The sequence below is a fragment of the Chelonoidis abingdonii genome, chromosome 2 (assembly GCF_003597395.2).
Source record: "Chelonoidis abingdonii isolate Lonesome George chromosome 2, CheloAbing_2.0, whole genome shotgun sequence".
In the NCBI taxonomy this organism is placed as follows: domain Eukaryota; kingdom Metazoa; phylum Chordata; order Testudines; family Testudinidae; genus Chelonoidis; species Chelonoidis abingdonii.
This window is the reverse complement of record NC_133770.1, coordinates 3,765,338-3,784,485: the sequence shown is the minus strand read 5'-3', so window position 1 is coordinate 3,784,485 and position 19,148 is coordinate 3,765,338. Positions and strand designations below refer to the sequence as shown.

Sequence of the window (19,148 nt, the reverse complement as noted above, 5' to 3'; positions counted from 1 at the left end):
GTAAGCACCCAGATTTTGGATGCTAAAGTCCAGATCTGGGACAGGAGGCTTTACCACAGGGTCTTAAAATGGGAAGTATTGAGTAACTTTAACAATAAGTGGTACTACCTGCTCCTCCTATAATATACAGCACATGAGTATATACACATGTACTGTATAAAGGCAATGATAGTGGGTCCATCTAGCACATCAGTTTTGAGCTCCAGCACCCATCTTTTTCTGTTTCTTATAACTTTCTGAAACAGACTCCTTTGTCTTAGATGCTTCTGCCTGGAGCCTAAGTGCTTTGTTTTGGAAATTTTGAGGAAATCTATTTTTTGGGGGGGGAGTGCGGGGTGTATTTTAATAAAACACAGCCAGATTCCCTTATGTTCTAACACAAATTGTTTTTACATTAAATGCCCAAATAAACTCCCATCTAAACTAAAGAACCAAACTCTGACTTGGAGTTCAGGGCGGCTGTGTTCTGGGGAGTATCATGCCAAACTAATACAGATCAAGAAATGTATATGCTCCATTGGCAACGTCTCTCTTTTTTGAAAGAAGGAAATTTCTTAAGAAAATTTCATAAATGGGGCACATGAAATTAAGGCTAAAAGCTCAATTGTAGCATTCACTCCTTTTGGTTAAATATAATCCTCATATTATCTGCTAAATAATACATAACGATACAAAGAAACTGGAATTGTAGACCCCCTTATGCTGAGGAAGTTGTATAAGACCTTGGGTATGCAGATGTGTTTATTTTAATGTCTAATTGAGATTTACAAAGCAAGCCAGGTTTGGGGAGGGGAAAAAACAGATTTTGCAGCTACTGTTATATTCACGATACTTGTATCTCCATTTCTCCTTGAACAGACCATGCAGTTTCCAAGTCTGACACTTTATCCCAGACTGAGAAAGGCAAAGAGTTATGCATCAGGGTACTGCTAGAGTCAGAGAATACAGAGATGCCTATAGACCCATGCACTGGTGAGTAATAGATCAGAACAACTCAAATGGTGTAGGACAAAGCTGGACACACAGCAATACCTTTGGGAGCTCTTATAACCATGTCTTTCCTGATGCTTTATCAGCACTTTTCTTATCTGCATGACAAATGTGACTTTCCAGCAACCTCGACCAGATGTAATCTGGGGTTCCTAACTATTCCAAAATTCTTCATTTTCCTAACTTCTAAAGTGAATGCTTTGTAATGTAACTCTTTTCCCATGAACAGGATTTCAGATTTGTGCAACTGACATTTTATCACGGATTAAACAAGAGGAAGAGCCGAGTGTCTGTGAGCAGCATGATTCAGAGGAAAACGAAATCCATACAGATCCCAGCACAGGTCAGTAACGGAATAATGCTCCCAGTGGGAAAGCAAAATTAATGCAAAGTTAAATTAATCAAAATACAGAAAATTCAGGACCTTTTTAGTTGTCCCCCCACAAACCCAGTAATTCAGTGTCATCCTCTTGATATATGATGAAGCATCCTCCTAACATGGGTCAATGGATTAGCTATAGTTACTACAAAATAGACACAAGTTTGATTAAAAACTCAGGAAATGGTTGTGTCAAACAGGAAAGCAGTATCAAGTAGAATCCCATATGGTTTAGACCTAGCACTATTCAGCTTTCAACCTGCCAGGGCCCAAATACAGGGTGAAATATTTGTGAAAAGGCCCAAAATGAAGAACACCCAACAATTTGTGCAGAAAATTGCTAATTGTGTGGCATTAATTCCCTTTGTGTAAATGACTTTCTGTAACCTGAGCTTCATGTGTGCCTTTATTACTGGTGTAAGTAATTGTCAACTATAGAAGTGAGGGGACACCACGTTTGTGTGGAACAAAAGTAACTGAGACTGAAACGGGTGGTGTCCCAATATGGTATGTGGGACAGATGCCATTCAGTCCTCTCATTAACAACCTAGCAGGTGTAGTGGACCCTTAATGTATTGAATCCATGGATGATACAAAGCTGAGAGAGATTAGAAACACTGAGGAGATGATTAAAATATAGTGATCATGAGATACTGGACACCTCTGCTGAAATCCACTGAAAAACTAATCTTTAAAGCTGCAGGTGAAGTGATCGATGTGGGGAGGAATAATTCCTTACAGAATGTGGGAACATGCCCACGGGGTGGCAGTACACTAGTGCAGCAGCAACAATGTCACCTACTCTGTTGGGCTCTATTAAGAGGAGTATCAAGTATGTAATCGGGCCTAGCCCTGCAATGAACTCTCAGCAAGGATACACTATGGGCAGGAGCCCAGAGCTCTGGGTGTGCGCATGGGGTTGCCCTATACAAAGTTTGTTGTGGGATCAGAGCTCTCAGTGAGGCTAATGTTCTGCTATGCTCAGCACTGGTTAGGCCTCAATTGGATAAGCTTTCAGGTTAATGGTGTCTGTTATTCAGGAATTTAGTCAGTACACAATCAGTTCACACTACAGGCCTGATGTTCAGAGGTTCTGAGCATCCACAGATTCTTGTCTGATTTTATTTGGAGGTGTGGGTACTCAGTGTCTCTGAAAATCAGGCCCCAAAACTTGTGTATTTACTGATCCAGTGCTAAGACTAAACTCTGAAGCTGGGCACAGATCTTGCCGTAGATTGTAGAGTGCTGATCAAATCTATGACTCTGCATAAGTGATTTTTAATAGAGCTGGTTTCAGAGACTTTCACAAATGTTTTCTATTTTTCATCAACATTTTAATTTCAGTGGAAACTTTCCAGGCTGTTCTACTGAGTAATAAAGCCTATATTTTTGTTTAACTCGCTTATCTCTTCTTCAGGAACAATATAGCCACAAACATTTTTCTAGTTAAGACCTTTGGTTGGTTGCAATCAGAAGAGGTTTCCTTATTCGTGTTACCTTCTTGTGATTGTATGTTTATTTCAGCAAAAGATGGAAGCACAAACAAGGATAAGCTCCCTGGAAAACCTCTTGACAGCATTGTGTACAAGTCTAGATTATATGGAAAACTCGGAGAAGAGTGTTTGCAAAATCCCAAACAGAGTGTGACACGGAAAAGTCTGTACGATTCAAAAATGCAGCAGGCAACTGCTACTGGGAACAGTTTGGGGGTTTCATCTCTCTGTGACAAAAATTTATTAATCCATCAAGAAGAACCCTACCCAGAAGAGAGACTGTGTACAAGTACTGAATGTGAGAGAAACTATACTCAAAAAGTGTATCTTCAGAATCACCAACAATCCCACACAGGAGAGAGACTCTTTGCATGCACTGAGTGTGGGAAAAACTTCCAGCTGAAGGTAAGTTTGACAAAACACCAAAGGAGCCATGGAAAAGAGAAACCCTATGAATGCAGCCAATGTGAGAAGAGCTTCATTTGCCACTCATGGCTCATTAGGCACCAAATGATTCACAGCGGAGAGAGGCCATATAAATGTACCAAATGTGACAAAAGCTACAGCAGAAAGGATTATCTTCTAAATCACCAACGCCGGCATTTAGGGGAGAAATTATTCCAGTGTAACGTGTGTGGGAAAACCTTTGTGCTGAAAAGAAGCTTAGTTAAGCATCAAAAAAGTCACATGAAAGAGATCCAGTCCACTTAGCCAGTTGTCTTCTTAGACACCAGAAGATTCACACAGAGAAGCTGGAACAATCACTAGGTGAGTGAAAAACTGAGTAGGAAATCTATGAGCCTAAAAAATAATCCTATCACCAGTAACTCCATCTGAAGGCTTCACCAGGACCTGGATACACAGAGACCAGCTTAATGGAAAAGGAGAGGATTCATTAATATCTTTTCACAAGTTACTATGTGAGAGAGAGCTAACTGAGAATAGGTCAGAAAATGCATGTAGTGTGACCTACAACGGGAAAAGGGATTGTTGGCTCTTTACTGAGAGGAGGGACTCCTACCATTTGAAATTTAGAACCCATTTCTGAACTCCTCTTCAGAGAAGCGGAAGATACTTAGGACTGGAGTTTGGGAGGTGAAATGCACCTGTAGCTCCCACTTAAGTCAAAGGTAGCTCTCGATATTCAGTACCTCTATAAATCACACTTTTAACCCATTGAAGCCAGGCAAATGGAGATATTTTAAGATTACCTGGCTGAGACCCCTTAAGAGTTGGAGACTGACTAGAGAAAGCTTACAGTATAGATTTCTTTTTGGACAGCCTGAGTTTTCCACCTTCCAAATGTAATGTTCCATATTACAGACTGTTGTATATATGGTTTGATGTGTGCACTACTGGACACTGAAGATTTTTATATGCTGATATTTGTCCTGGTTTTGAGAACACTTTTTCTTAGTTTTCACAACATTTGGGTTTTGAAGGAAACATTATGGGGAATAAAGTGGTTAAGCATTTGTCGTGCTGCAGCAGCTATAGGTCATTACTATCGCTACCTTTCACTGGAAGGACAAAAATGTACCTGAGACAGGAGCCAGCCCTGTTCAGTAACACCAGGTTCTTGATATAATAAAAGAAAATTTCTCTAATCTCACTTTTGATGGCACTGTGGCCCCTCAGGGGAAAAAAAAACTTTAGGCGCAGCAGGACTGGGTAGTTAAGTTGAGCAAAATGCCATGAAAGCCAATAAATAATACAAGTGAGTGCCTCAGCTGGTATAACGTTTCCTAGCTCCTTTACGCTCATTGAAGATGTTAAGTTACAGCAGCTGAGGAGCTGGCTCTGTATTTATAAACTCTTACTGAAGTTTGTGTGGGAGTTTCTTTAGGTTTTTTTTAATAAAGTTGTCAAGAAAAATCCTCAGGCTCAAACTTGCCAGGATTGTTTCTAGCACTCTCTGATGCCTCGTCTGGGGGACTGAGCTATGTTATAGAAAAGAGGAGGGGAGGGAAACAAACCAGCAGGGCAAAACCTAGTTCTGGCATTAACCACCTTGTAAGCTCCATCCAGATGGCACTCCTTCCCAGTTTGTTTTGGTACAATCCATTGATGAGTTACTGGTGGGGAAAAATATAAACAAAAAAAAATAAGTTAAAAAAGCAGATTCTTCACAATCATGTCTTCAGCCTATCGACCACTCAAAGTCTCATATTACAGTCTCACAGGGGGGAATTCAGTTTGTGAAGTCAGTGGAGGTTGTGAGGGCATTCTGCCCTTCATGGGGTGGGGTCCCAAATGTAAATAAATTTTCTGCTTAAGGTGCAGCATTACATCAAATGATTATGGCTTAGAATAACAGTTCAGCCCACCAACTGCACTTAAAGAGAAGGGAGTCTCAGCTGGAGAATTCAGAAGACAGCCATGGAACAACACAACTGTGTGCTAAACCCAAAACAGAGGCGCACGGTATTCTTTATAGTGTATTCTTTGTGGGTGAAGGAAATGCATTCTGCTCAAATTACAGAAGATGGAAAATTGGTATAGGCAAATATATTCAGGAAAAGAATCATTTCATGGTCTTGGTAAAATCTTTATGGGTAATTTTGTTACTTTTCTGTTAATATGGATCTTTCACTCAATCTGACTAGCTTCTGTTTTTCTCTCACCCCATTAATTAGCTGGTGAGCTGTTGTGATTGTTTATTAGAGGTGTAATTCTACTGTTCTTATCCTTGCAAATGGCTTATCTTGTGTGTTATATTGCCATGGATAACATTTTGTTCTTAAATTAACACTGTTGGGAGTAGTGATTTGCCACAGAACATGTTGTATTTCCTACCCTCAATTAAAGGAATAGATACTGTAACCAATCACTGGAGCTACCTAGATACATTTGGGCCTTACATCCAGCCCTAGCGTGCATAAGTTCTGTTGACCTTAGTAGGGCTACTCCCATGAGTAAGAGCTGCATGACAGAGCTTTCTATGTGTGTTCTCCAATAGTGATATTTTATGAAATACAAATATTGGTAAATACAGTACATCAATCTTACAAACAAGCAGCTATACCAACTATTTTCCATAATTCGGGGCAGGGGAATTATACAGTGGAAGTGATGTTGAAGAACAAATCAATATCCATTAAAATTCTGATGCCTCCAGTGGAAATTACCTTGCAGTGGTTTGAAGGACAGGAAGAAAACAATATAGTACGTCATACTGCAATGGCTAATTGAGATATTCAGTTTTATGAATTATTCAATCCCCAGTTAATTTAAAAATAAAGGTTCTACTGTATAGTTTAAATATAATGCAATAGTTTCATTACCTTTTAGAAAGGGGGATTTAAAATTGAAATTTCCCATTTAAGCGAGCAGCGTACAAAAGGTCTATACGCCACTTAAGCCTATCAGTCTCCTAAGCAGTGCATAGTAGTGGATCTTTGCATGAGTTAACTTCAACCTTAATGAAAACCTTCCCACCAAGGCTTTACCTGCATGAATGATGTGTCTGTCTCTCTCATGGCCACTGGGATACTGGATCCTACTCATAACAATGTTTTATACTCATGGTCTATTTTGGATACTGTGAAAGTAGAATTAATTATATTGTAAAAATAAGAATGGATTAAAGAAATGTTGTATGTACCTTTAAACAGAAATAAGAAATACAGGTGCCAGGAAAAGAAACATTAGGCATAAACAAGGGTGCTAATGGTGAAACATTAACAGAAGATTGGTAATAGTTAAGTAAGGAAATAAGATATGCATGGCTAGCCCAGGTAAACTTATCAGATTCTGCTTCCTTTGTTATCTTGCTAAGTGCTCCCCCTCCTTTTATCTGTATAAATAAGATAGTTTGTGTCTTGTATGGTGCTCACATTATCTGGGTGTATTAGCAGAGCACTGTGCTAATAAAACAGAGTGGTCTGGCAAACTGTGAGTCCTGAGTCTAACTTTGACAATGGTGGTGGAGAGGAGGCTGCTTAATAGAAGCTTTACTATTATTTGAATATTTTGAGAGAGGCAAATTGTAATTTGCACTATGATTTGCTACTTCCCCCACTTGCACTGAAACAGTTAACTTCTTTAGCCATATTTATTTAGGTTGGCCAAGTTGTCTTTAAGACATTCACCTCAGTCTATTGTTCAAATTTTAAGCAGGGCCACAGGTTATGGGATGGCCCCTGATTAGCCTAGACTATTTTTCCACGAAATGTACAGGAGTCCGACTTTTAAAAATACATAAATATGAGCGGATTCTGAGGAACTGCCGGCTTCGACGTCGGTTACCGCATAACATACTCACACACAGAAGGAAATTAGGGTTTGTCAGAGCGATGCGTCGTGTAACACATAAAGAAGAGCCACAGGCTACTGCTCAAGTCGCCCTTTAGCGTTCACAGCACGCAAGGTTTACCCCAAGTGGCAGTGTGGCTAGCGATCTGGGTGGCAAGATCCCAATCACTGCAGCACGCAAGAGACAGAACCCTGGTCTGGCCTACCTGGAGTGAGACCAGGCAATCTAGAAACGGACTCAAACACATCGCACAGATGAATAAGGACGGAGCATACGAGGAGACACAGAGACAAAAAGTCCACAGTCTGGAAAAAAACAGAGTAATCAAATGTTACTTGACCAAGATTCCACTGATGTCAGATCAGGCGGGATTCCTACAAACATGAGTGGGAACATAGAGAGAGAGTTTCGAGGTGTAGACCTCACTGTGGGTGGTACGACCTTTCGGTTTGAGTTTGAAGAGACTATACAGTTTCGGGGCCAGAACTGCTCAGGTCGCCGACTGGCCAGGAGACCATTCCGAGCATAAACGGGTGCAGGGAATCAAAACTAGCCGCCAGTGAAGAGGTTTGGCCATCTGGTGAAATCCAAAAAGGTTAACTGTTTCATGCAGTGGTGGGAAGAGGCAAATCGTAGGTGGACAAAATCAAAACTTGCCTCTCTCTCAATTATTCAAATAATAAGTTAAAAGCTTTATTAAAAGCCTCCTCTCCCACCACCAGACTGAGCGCTCCCCTTTACCCCGTTCTCCAAACTCCCGGATCGATCCCAACCCCTTCATACTCCCATCTCATTGTAAAAAAGGACAAAAAGCCCTTGTTCTGTTCCCCTTTGTTGTCTGCCTCAAAAACTGATTCTTTAGTGTTCCACTAACAATTCAGCAAGGGGGGAGGGCTCTCAACTAGCCCCCACCCTTCCTGTCCCTTTCCTTGAACATTTCTTTCAAAATTGTGAAGTGACCACAATAAGCACTCACAAACGGGTTACTTGGAAAAAGCAGGATCGGGCCCAGACAAGCAAGCAACAGATAAAGAAACTGAAAAACAGGTTGAAAGCCCTAAGGGAAATAGTGTCAGGAATAAGAAAAAAGTAAGTGCGAGGCTAAGATCAAAACCCCTGGAACAATACTTAAAATGGTATGAATGTTTTTAAAAAAGTTATAGTATAGAAAGGTGTCATTTTGGACATAACAGTGATTATAAGAAAAGAGAGTGAAAAATGTTAACTATTTTGTCAGAGGATGGAAAGAATTAAGCAGTAAACTTTGTTGGTGAAATGGTTTATGGTGTTTAATAGGGGACCATGTTAAAGAGAGAGTTCTTGGTTTCTTTGCAGCCATTGAAGTGGGAATGGCCCTTTTCCAGAAGAATGCCTGTAAATAATCCATATATATATACAGCTATGCAAAAACAAAGCAGTGTGTAAAGAAATGTTAAGGAAAGAAATAATGTGTATTACGCATAATCACATATTACTATTGGCATGAACAACAAACACAGTGTCAGCTTACTGTAAAGCAAAGCTGAGTTATGTCGTCTTGGCATTGTGGCAAACTAAATCATCTGTTAAAAGGTAATCTAAGATAACATAGTTCCTAGAAAAACAAAACAAAACAAACTGGTTTGTTCAAACTCCTGTTTTCTACAAATGTGGGATAATGTTAACAATTGTTTTGCAGTTTTTAATGCAGCTAAAATTCATGGACTCTTTAATTCAAAGTGGTCCTGCAAAAACTGACAGACCTTTTTGCATAGACACAGTAATTGCTGTTTTTGGCTTAAATTGGATTTGCATTTACCCTTAAATGGTAAAATTGTTCTGGTGGATAAAAAAATTAAATGTTTTGCAAAGCTAAAGCTACAAGACCAAGTCATGGTTGCAAAATTACCTGGCAGTCAAATCAGGAGAGAATAGTAGGATTCTGCAGTCTTTTGTTTTGGTTGGTTTTTTTTGGTAACAATAACCAGATAAGAGGCTGTAATAAAGAATAAGAAATAACAGTGACCTTCTGAAGCAACAGCAGAGGTGAGGTGCACAAAACAAAAAGCAAGCAATGTTAAAAACCCTCTGAGCCTATAATAGCTCTGTGTAATTCCCATATGCATTACAAATTGGGGCCCTCTCTAAACTCTGTTTTAACAGATTTAGTTAGTAAAGAGACAAGATTCCTATTGTGTCTATGTTAAGTAAATTTAGAAGAAACATTAAATGCCTGGGTCTCATGTAAATTGTCTTGGGTTATCAATTGTAAAACTTTAGCAAGGTTTGATTTGCAATGCTTTTTTTGCTTCAATATAAAAAGTGTTTGTATTCTCAGTACCATCTTATTTGTGTGAATGAGAAATGTATGCATAACCATCATCACCTCAGACCAGCAAGTCAATTTTGAAAAGGTCCAGTTTAGAACGACGGTAGAGAAAAGAACGTATGAGAACAGCCTGCAATACCTTACAATCTATGCTCCTCGTAAGGGTTGCCAAAAGCAGACAAGTACATAAAGCAAGGCCAAGAGCAAGTTAGTCGAGCCTAGCGCCTGCTAGCTGGTGGACATAAAACTGTGACTGCAGTTCCCTCAGTTTGAGGTTGTCAGAACCAGAGAGGGCCGCCCTGCCAACATGCACCTCTGGTGGTGCTGTTCCTCGGCTGCTGGGTCTAAGGTCTGGGGAGTCCATTACGGTTACAATTCTTTTTATCCAAACAGCAAGTGTGGATAGCTCAGACCCTTATTATTTCTAAATGCTGAGTCTGCAGCCACATTGCCCATAGCCCAACTCACAAACTGGTGTTCCTGTCCTGGTTATCCCACTCAATTCCACAGACCTCACTGGAGGACCTTGTCTGCTATTATAGTGCAATATGGAACAGTAATGACACCTGGGGAAGAGGCTATAGGCAGTTCCTATATTCCCACTTGGGGGAGTAATACAAAAAAAAAAAAAAAAAAAAAGCTCCTGAGGTTACAAGTAATAGTTAAAATAATGGCAAATAAAACTGAAAAAAGTTTTAAGAACCCTGGCCAAAGAAACGGGGGCAATCCAACAGGTGGCATCCAGAACCGTCAGGCATTGGACATAGGGCTGGCGGCCAACGGAGGGACCTGTGCTCTCATTAAAAACAGTATTGTCTGTTTATACCTGACGATACCAATAAGGTAATAAATCGCGCTAGCCACTTAGAACAAATCACATATCTTCCCCAAGTAGAGCCGAGTTCTTTATGAAAGTGGCTAAGTAACCTGTTCAATTTCTGTGGCATAAAAAACTGGTTGTTTCAGGGAGGCCTAACTATGCTGTTTACAATCCTAATGATTTTTGTATGTTAATCTCCTGTTGCATCCAAAAAGGTGTAAGACATGTCACACAGATAGCTGCCCCAAACCAGAGTGCTAATAATGATTTTAAATATCACCGCTAAAAAAATAAAAAACAATTGATTTGTGAAACCCAGTAATTTTTTTCTCCTCTGACCCTTTAAGCCCTTCCCTTCGGCTCCCCTGAGCCTGCCCAACACTATGCTATCCGTAGTTCTGGTCTTCTAGCCCAGAAAACAGACCTTCCCTGTTGGAGGTCTGGGAGAGACTACCTGTTCCTCTCCTAGGCAGCCTTTATATAGGGCTGAGCCTGGCCCTGATTGGCCACCTCCTGCTCAGCCCTCACTGACTCTCCCACAGGCCTTCCCTGATTGTCTGCCTCTTAGCGCAGCTGCTCTAGCCTGCCCTAACCCACTCTCTCCTAGGGGTGAGACAGCCACCCCTGCACAGAGGGAAACAAGTTATTTGAGCCCAAAGAGGCATTCATTTGGGATTAGGACGGGGGGAGGAGAGGTGCTTCTGTTCTTTATGTTGGGAGATAGTAAGAGAGAGTAGTTAAGAGAGTGGTAATATGGTGGGAGAGATGTGGCCAGACCGACAGAGTTGAGGGAGAGGGTGGGTTAGGTTTACTTGCCAGCCATCTAGCCATATCTTGTACCTCATATTCATACTTCCTTGCGGTCGGCAGTGTGTCCTCTCACAGGACCAACCTTAGAGAAAATGGCGCCCTAGGCAAACTTGAATTTTTGTGCCCTTTGAGTTAAGTTATGTAGTGATATTAACAGAAGTTTCAGAAATAAAGCTGTAATCTCAAAAGTTTTTATAATTTATTAAAAAATACAAAAGACAATTCAGTTTTATTCAAATAAATTATGTAAAATAACATAGCTAAATGACAAACACTAAACTAAATTAACAAAACAATCTTTGTTTACCAAGACTCAGAAGGCAACTCTATGTGCCTTTGCTGCCGCAAATTCTATATTGCTTATGGCAGGTCTATATTTCGAGTCACAGCATTCTCAATACACAGGATGGCCAGCGAAGATTGTCTGTCATCTCCCATGGTTGATCGCAAATATGTTTTTATGAGCTTCAACTTCAAGAAGCTCCAGTCATTGCACACCACTGTTACAGATATGGTTAACAGGATCCTGAGTGCTATCCGTGTGTTTGGGAAGTTGTCATTAAGTTGATTGTTGTAAATAAATTGCAGAATTTCTTGAGGAGCACTACAGTCCATTGGAAGCAGACTTTGGAGATAGCCAAGTTCTTTGCAGAGGTCACTGCCGTTAATGTCAGAGCTCTCTCCATATCTCAGTGCACTATGAAGGTTGTCGCAGTGCTTCATCAAAGTTTCTTTGTCAGGGAGTCGTGTTATGTTATATAGAAAGCCCCAAAGGTTCACCTGTTGATTCATTTGCTCAAACCATTCTTCCAGAGACAACAGTGTCTAAAGGCCGGTTGAAAAATTCAATTTTAAACTTGACTTCTGGATTGTAAACTGTTTCATCTTCACATTCATAGCTGAATTGATGTTTTGAACGATGAACACGTGGGGGTGGTTTAAACTCTATATCAACACCAAGATTTTCAACTATTTCTGTAGCTGTTGTCAGCTCCTTTGTACCTGACTTCCCTGTAGTTTACAATATAGTCACAGCAAGCATTTACCAAGTTTATGGCTGCAACAATGTTGAAGTTTTTCTTGCTTTTGTTCACATTGACTTGAAAAAGGACATTGTACCACACAACAATGGAGACAAGAAACTTGAATTCAGTTAGTTCACATGCCAGAGTGAGTACTTCAGGAGGGACACCAGCATCTACTTGCTCTGATTCAGCCAATGCGATGAAGACATTGTGGATTTCAGCTGTTCGGTATCCAACAGCTTTAACAATGTCAATTCTGCGCTCCCAGTGTGTTTCATATATTGGCTTCATAGTGATATTGACATGATCTGTGAGAATCTTCCAATGATGAACAGAGGTAGAGAACTAGAAGGTAGCTCCTTTGCAGAATGCCAAAGAGGGAGATGGACTCCAGTGAAGATATTGCAGCATTCCCCACCACAAGACTAAGTGAGTGGCATCCACATGGAACAAAAAATGCTCTTGGGTTTTGATTAAGGATTCTTGCCTGTACACCCTTGTTTTTCCCCTTCATGTTTGCACTGCTGTCATAACCCTGGCCCCGGCAGTCTTGGATATTTGCAGGGCCGCCCAGGGGGGGGCAAGTGGGGCAATTTGCCCTAGGCCCCACAGGGGCCCTGCAAGCCCTGGCCCGGTGGCAGTCTGGGTCATCGGCAGCATTTCAGTAGCAGGGGGCCCTTCAGTTGCTCCAGGTCTTCGGTGGCATTTTGGCAGCAGGGGGCCCTTCAGTGCTGACAAAGACGGGGAGTGACTGAAGTGCCCCCCACCGCCAAAATGCTTCCGAAGACCTGGACCGCCGCTGGGTGAGTACAAGCGCCACAGCTCCCCAGCTTTGCCCCAGGCCCCCTGAGTCCTCTGGGCGGCCCTGGATATTGGTTGCATTCCTTCAGAGTAGTAAGTATAGTATCAGTTAGTGCTTCCCCTGTGGACTCATCCACTGTTTTAAAACTAATAAAGGAACCCAACAGTGAAAGACATCTTTTCATTGCGTCTCTCATCTGGAGTGCAATCCAATATAACGGAGTAGAACTTAGCACTTTTAAGAATATCTGGCAGCACTTTCTTCACCAATAATTCATTATCTTGGAACACTTTCTTCACCAATAATTCAGTTATCTCATTCTCAATTGTTTTTCCAGAGTAGTGATTCATCACCTCCCCGGAAAGTATGTGTCACAAATGTTCCTTCATTATTTCATCATACTTTCCTTGTAACTCCACCAAACCTAGGAAGTTCGTGAAGAGCCTGTCAGATAAACCTTGGAAAGCCATGTTATTTTTAGAAAGATAAAATGTTATTGTCATAAGCCTCCCAGTGTTTTGTCTCTTGTTCATGCAATTATCCAGTTTTAGCCTTTGCTCTGCTTTGACCCTCATTTGGTAGGAACTGAAATGACTAGGCGACTTTTCAAGATGCATGAGAACCTGAGACATGTTCTTCAATCATTCGACACCTCGAATGCTAGGGATGATTTTTGGATTCAAGTCAAAGAGTTTGCAGCAAAAACAGAAAACCTTGTTAGTGGAATCCGAGTAAAGCAGCCAGCTCCACTTCAACACTTCGTTGTTTTCAAGTTTTCTGAATAAAAACATAGAAAAATGGCGATTCTGCTCATCCAGAGGAAAATCCATGTCTTTTACTTTTGGTGGACCATTGATCACTAGCAGATCTTGAATTTTGGGTGTTAGATTGGACCATAAATGGTATTGCCAATGGTTATAATAGGAATCATTTAATCTCTGTCACTAGTGGCATTGTCGTTATTCTGGTTTGGATAAAGAATTTCTGTTTTGTTTGGATCTTTGTTTTTCTTGTGATAATTCTTAAACGTTGAATTGTGGACCATCTATACATTTTTCATCTGATGTCTCTGCTGCGACCGTCTTGCTGCTACTACTGCACGGGTTGTTAACATATTTTAAGTATTTTTTCATCGTAGCTACATCTTTCTTCACTGCAGTCATTACATGAGCTTTTTATTTCCTTTTCTGTGTCCCTGACATCATCATCTTAGGTACTTATGACATCGTGTCCTTTCACATTTTATGAAATAAAAAAAAATACATCTTTCACCAAGCTTTTAAAGGTATCTACCGTCTCTGTGCTACAATCAAATGAATGGTGCCTTTAGTTAAACAACTTGATGACTGAACAGCTCTAAGATTTACAGGTATATTTTCGAACAGGGAGAGGAGGTACCACCAGGAAGAAAAAATGGGGGTTAGACAGAAGGGAAAGTTGCTAAGAGCTGGATATGATTCTGTGATGTTACATTCCATAATACTTTATAAAAATGTTTTAAAGTGTGACTCTGATGTAATTGGAATATGCTTTATGCAAAAGGTCTCTTGTTAGATATCATTACAAAGCTTGTAATCTATTGAATGCGCTCATCCTATTTGTATGTATGTTCCATTCTTGCATCTAAAACTAGAAATATGAAGTATTACTCTGAAGTACTATTGTAATTATGCAAAGTGTGGGCCATTAATGGTGGCTTGGAATTTTGATGGCTCCCATTAACTAGAACTGTGGTTCCCAAACTTTAACAGCCTGTGAACCCCTTTCACTAGCACGCCAAGTCTCGCAACTCCCCCCTTAAAAATGAATATTTCCAGGGATTTTATCCATTACCTGAGTATAAATTATAAAAGCAGTGATATTGGAAATATAAAATTTGTTTTATGATATGCTTATTACACATTATTTATTATTAATTATTTATCATTATAGTATTATTACATTATGAAAACGGCAACACTCTTCCAAGATCTCACTTCGTAGCTTGTATCACTTTGAATAAGCCTCTTCTAAGACAAGGCTCCTATGTTTCATCAAGGAGTATCAGATGTGAAACAGCATGAAGGTATTTAAGAAGCCAACTCAAAAGAGTTCCTCCTACACAAGCATTCAGGTCTTGAGCAGTCCAGGCAAACAGCGCACGTTACAACAAAGCTTAAACTTGTTCTTCATAATTTAAAAAACAATAGTAGCTGCCTATTTAATTTAAAAAACAGAAAAAAATATTCACCTCCCTTTCCATTTCTTATAAGGAGTCTTGAAGTTTAAATCTCGGCATGATAGATATGCTTGCTGTGATCTGCTTAGCTCTTGGAAGTCCAGGGGCTCCGGGCTGCTGGCCCTGTGCTGCCTGGGGTTCCTAGGGACAGTTCTGTCCGCCATTAGGGAATTATTTCCCCGAAAACCCCTGTAATGTTTCATGAACCCCAGTTTGGGAACCACTGAACTAGAACAACTGTCGGTAGATGGCTTTGTTTACCTTCAAGCCTCCACTGCCTATGTACGGGCCAGTCCTGAAAGAATGGAGGGGGGCTCACAGGACTTGTGAACATGTCACTTGACACTGAAATCTATCTTTAACCTGGTGCTTTTCCATTTAGAAGGAGGGGTGGGAACAGAGAGAGACAAAGGATTCCCGTCTTGTCAAAGATCTGAAAGGGGGTGGAAGAGAACAAAGGGGGGTTCCAGGCATGTGGAATCCCCTGCTTTTCACCCAAGATGCCTGTTGGCACTAACAAGGTCTGTACCGGGGAAAGGATTGGTCCCAGACTATGAAAGAGTCTAGTCTGTGAAAGAAGCTTATTGGAACATCTCTGAGGGTCAGATTTCATCTGTAATCAATTTTTTAATCTATTAGGCTTAGACCTGCAATCTTTTATTCAATTTTACTTGGTAACTTACTTTGTTCTGTCTGTTATTACTTGAAACCACTTAAATCTTAATGACGTTTGTTTATGAATTAACCCAGAGTGATTAATACCTGGGGGAACAAACAGCTGTGGATGACTCTGTGTTATGGGGGGGACAATTTATGAGTTTACCCTGTATAAGCTTTATACAGAGTAAAATGGATTTATTTGGGGTTTAGATCCCAGTGGGAGTTGGGTTTCTGGGTGCTGGAGACAGGAGTACTTGCTAAGCTGTTTTCAGTTAAGTCTGCAGCTTTGGGTGTGGACCAGACCTGGGACTGTGTTTGCAGCTGGCTAGTGTGTCTGGCTCAACAAGGCAGGGTTCTGGAGTCCCAAACTGGCAGAGAAAACAGGCTCAGAGGTAATCTCAGCACATCAAGGAACAGTCTTAACGGGATCTCTGTGACTGAACCCGTCAGATGCTCCCTCTATGTTTCCACACCACTGTGCACTTTGGTCTCCCCTATTCCCTTGCCTAGAATAGTGGTCTCACATTTACTCTCAGGTTGCTGCAGTGGGGTCACAGCACTCCAGGTTGGTTGATTGGGGAGTGGGGTGGGGTGGGGGCTCTGGGTTGCAGGGTAATGAGCTGAAAGTGGGGAGGGGTCTGCTGGAGGCAGAAGAGGGCCACTGGGGGAAGGAGCTGGCTATGTTTGAGGGGAGCTTGGGAGAGGGGATGGGCCATGTCTGGGGACATGTCGGCAGGAGACTGATGGGTGGGGCTTGGCCAGAGCTGAAGGGAGCTCCAGGGATAGCTGGCTGGGTGTGCCTGAGGGGAGCTTGGTGGTGGGCTGGGTGCCAATGAGGGGAGCTCGGGCGGGGGGGCTGGGGGTGACTCGAGGGGGGGGACTGGGAGAGTGGGAAAGGGGGTGCTAGGGTATAGAATGAGGAGCTTCTGGAGTGATGGGGGTGGGCTGAAGGTGACTGAAGGGGATTCCGGCGGGCGGATGGAGTGGGTGTGGCCTTAGGGGAGCTCTGGGGAGAGCGGGAGGGAGGGTGGGCTGGGAATGACTGAGGGGAGTTGGGGGGCTGGGTGTGACTGAGGTGAGCTCTGGAGAGGGAGGGGCTGAGTGTGATGAGGGGAGCTCAGGGAGGGAGGCTGGGTGTGACTGAGGGAAGCTCTAGGGAGACAGAAGGGGGGTGGGCTGAGTTTGACGAGGGGAGCTCAGGAGGAGGGAGGGGTGGGTGTGACTGGGGGGAGCTCTAGGGAGAGGGAAGGGGGTGGGCTGAGTGTGACTGAGGGGAGTTTGGGGAGGGCGGGCTGGGTGTGACTGGGGGGTTGGGTGTGACTGAGGTGAGCTCGGGGCGGGAGCTGAGTGTGACGAGAACTGGGAGCTGACTGTGACTGAGGGAAGGTGGGGAGGAAGGAGGGCTGGGTGTGACTGAGGAGAGCTGAGGGGGGAAGGAGGGATGGGTGTGACTGAGGGGAGCTCTGAGGAGAGCAGGCAGTGGGCTGGGTGTGACTGAGGGAGCTGGGGGGGCTGGGTGTGACTGAGGGGAGCTCTGGGGAAAGTGGGAGGAGGGGTGGGCTGAGTGTGACTGAGAGGAGCTGGGGGGCTGGGTGTGACTGAGGGGAGTTCAGGGGGGCAGGGTGAGTGTGACTGAGATGATCTCTGGAGAGGGGAGTGGGCTGAGTGTGATGAGGGGAGCTCAGGGGGAGGGAGGGCTGGATGTGACTGAGGGGAACTTGGGGGCAGGCTGGGTGAGACTGAGGGGAACTCTCGGGAGAGCGGGACTGGGGATGGGCTGGGTGTGACTGAAAGGAGCTGGGGGGCTGGCTGGGTGTGACAGGGAGCTGGGGGGCTGGCTGCGACTGAGGGGAGCTGGGGGGGCAGGCTGGGTGTGACAGGGAGCTGGGGGGCAGGCTGGGTGCAACTGAGGGGAGCTCTGGGGAGAGCGGGATTGGGGGTGGGCTGGGTGTGACTGAGAGGAGCTGGGGGGCTGGGTGCGATTGTTGCAGACACCGGAGGTGCCCAAGGCCAACAACAGTGATTCGTGCCCGGAGTGCTTTAGCGCCAATAAACACACCAGGGGGAGAAGCAAGCAGAGTTTATTTGAGATCTCAAAGCGGGGCTGGGAGACTTAGTACGCCTCAGATCCAGCCCAGCTAAAACAAGCAGTCTGTTCCTTTATATCCATGAGAACTTTTCTCGCTGACTAGCAAGCCCCCGTTTCCCCTCCCTCTTCTGTCCGGCTGCAGCATTCTTTTCTCACACACTTCTTTGTCTTCCCCCTCCCTCTCCTCCTCCTTCCTCCCCCTGTAGCACTTAACGTAAGCGCAGGTGCATTAAGTAAACTTGGCCGAAGCAGCTCGTTAGTAAGTTTTCCTTCTGCAAGTTATCTTGTCCTTCTGCTAAAGGTGCACAGGCCTCATTATTTCTGCTTTAGACCAATTAGAACTGTTGCAACTGATAATGGCTGTTACTCCAGGCCTTTTAGGTTGATTAAAGTTTAAACATGGAAGGACTCTTGCTCATCTGAGGCCTAAACAGGGAGACTTTATATCCTTATTACCTTTTAAGTTACTTTAGGGTTATGCTTAGTGACACCAACACGATGGGGATCTAGGAGGCAGGCTGGGTGCGACTGAGGGCAGTTGGGGGGGCAGACTGGGTGCGACTAAGGGGAGCTCGGGGGAAAGCGGGATTGGGGGTGGGCTGGGTGTGACAGAGGAGCTGGGGGGCTGGATGTGATGGGGATCTGGGGGGCAGGCTGGGTGCAACTGAGGGCAGTTGGGGGGCAGACTGGGTGGCGACTGAGGGGAGTTCTGGGAGAGCGGGATTGGGGGTGGGCTGGGTGTGACCGAGAGGATCTGGGAGGTTGGCTGCGACTGAAGGGAGCTTGGGGGGCAGGCTGGGTGTGACTGAGGGGAGCTGGGGGGGCTGAGTGTGATGAGGGGAGCTCAGGGAAGAGCGGGGGGGTGGGCTGAGTGTGACGAGGGGAGCTGAGTGTCACTGGGGGGAGCTGTGAGGAGAGCGGAGTGGGCTGGGTGTGACTGAGGTGAGTTCTGGGGAGGGGTGTGTGTGGGCTGAGTGTGATCTGGGGTCGGGGGGGCTGAGTGTCACCGGGGGGAGCTCTGGGGAGAGCAGGATGGGGCCGTGTCTGGGGGCGCGGCGGGCGGCAAGCACTCTCTGGTGGCGCGGTAATACCACCGACCAACCAGCCAGTTTAGCGGTGGGGCGGGAGGACTAACAGCAAGTCCCCGTTCTTCGCACCGCGGTTTTTGAGCATAGGATCCCGCCCTGCACCAGCTCCCCGCTCTCTCCCTGCAAGGGCTCTTCAGCAAGGTCGACAGGAGTCTCCACCAATCAGAACTAGGTGTCCTGCCAGCTGCGGGCCAATGTGGGAGCGGCCCAC

The 19,148-nt window shown here is 43.9% G+C and overlaps 2 protein-coding genes across 2 annotated transcripts in view; one reads left to right on the top strand and one right to left on the bottom strand.

Moving 5' to 3' along the window:
- The window catches only part of LOC116828417 (uncharacterized), a 15,771-nt gene extending 10,082 nt beyond the window's left edge, over positions 1-5,689 (top strand). The window contains exons 5-7 of the mRNA XM_075062092.1: positions 859-972; positions 1,220-1,333; positions 2,894-5,689. Coding sequence (XP_074918193.1) covers positions 859-972; positions 1,220-1,333; positions 2,894-3,573 — 908 coding nt within the window. The 3' untranslated portion in view covers positions 3,574-5,689. The remainder of the gene's footprint in view (positions 1-858; positions 973-1,219; positions 1,334-2,893) is intronic.
- The window catches only part of LOC116828393 (uncharacterized), a 666,188-nt gene that overhangs the window by 45,549 nt on the left and 601,491 nt on the right, over positions 1-19,148 (bottom strand). The gene's annotated exons all lie outside the window — the stretch shown is intronic.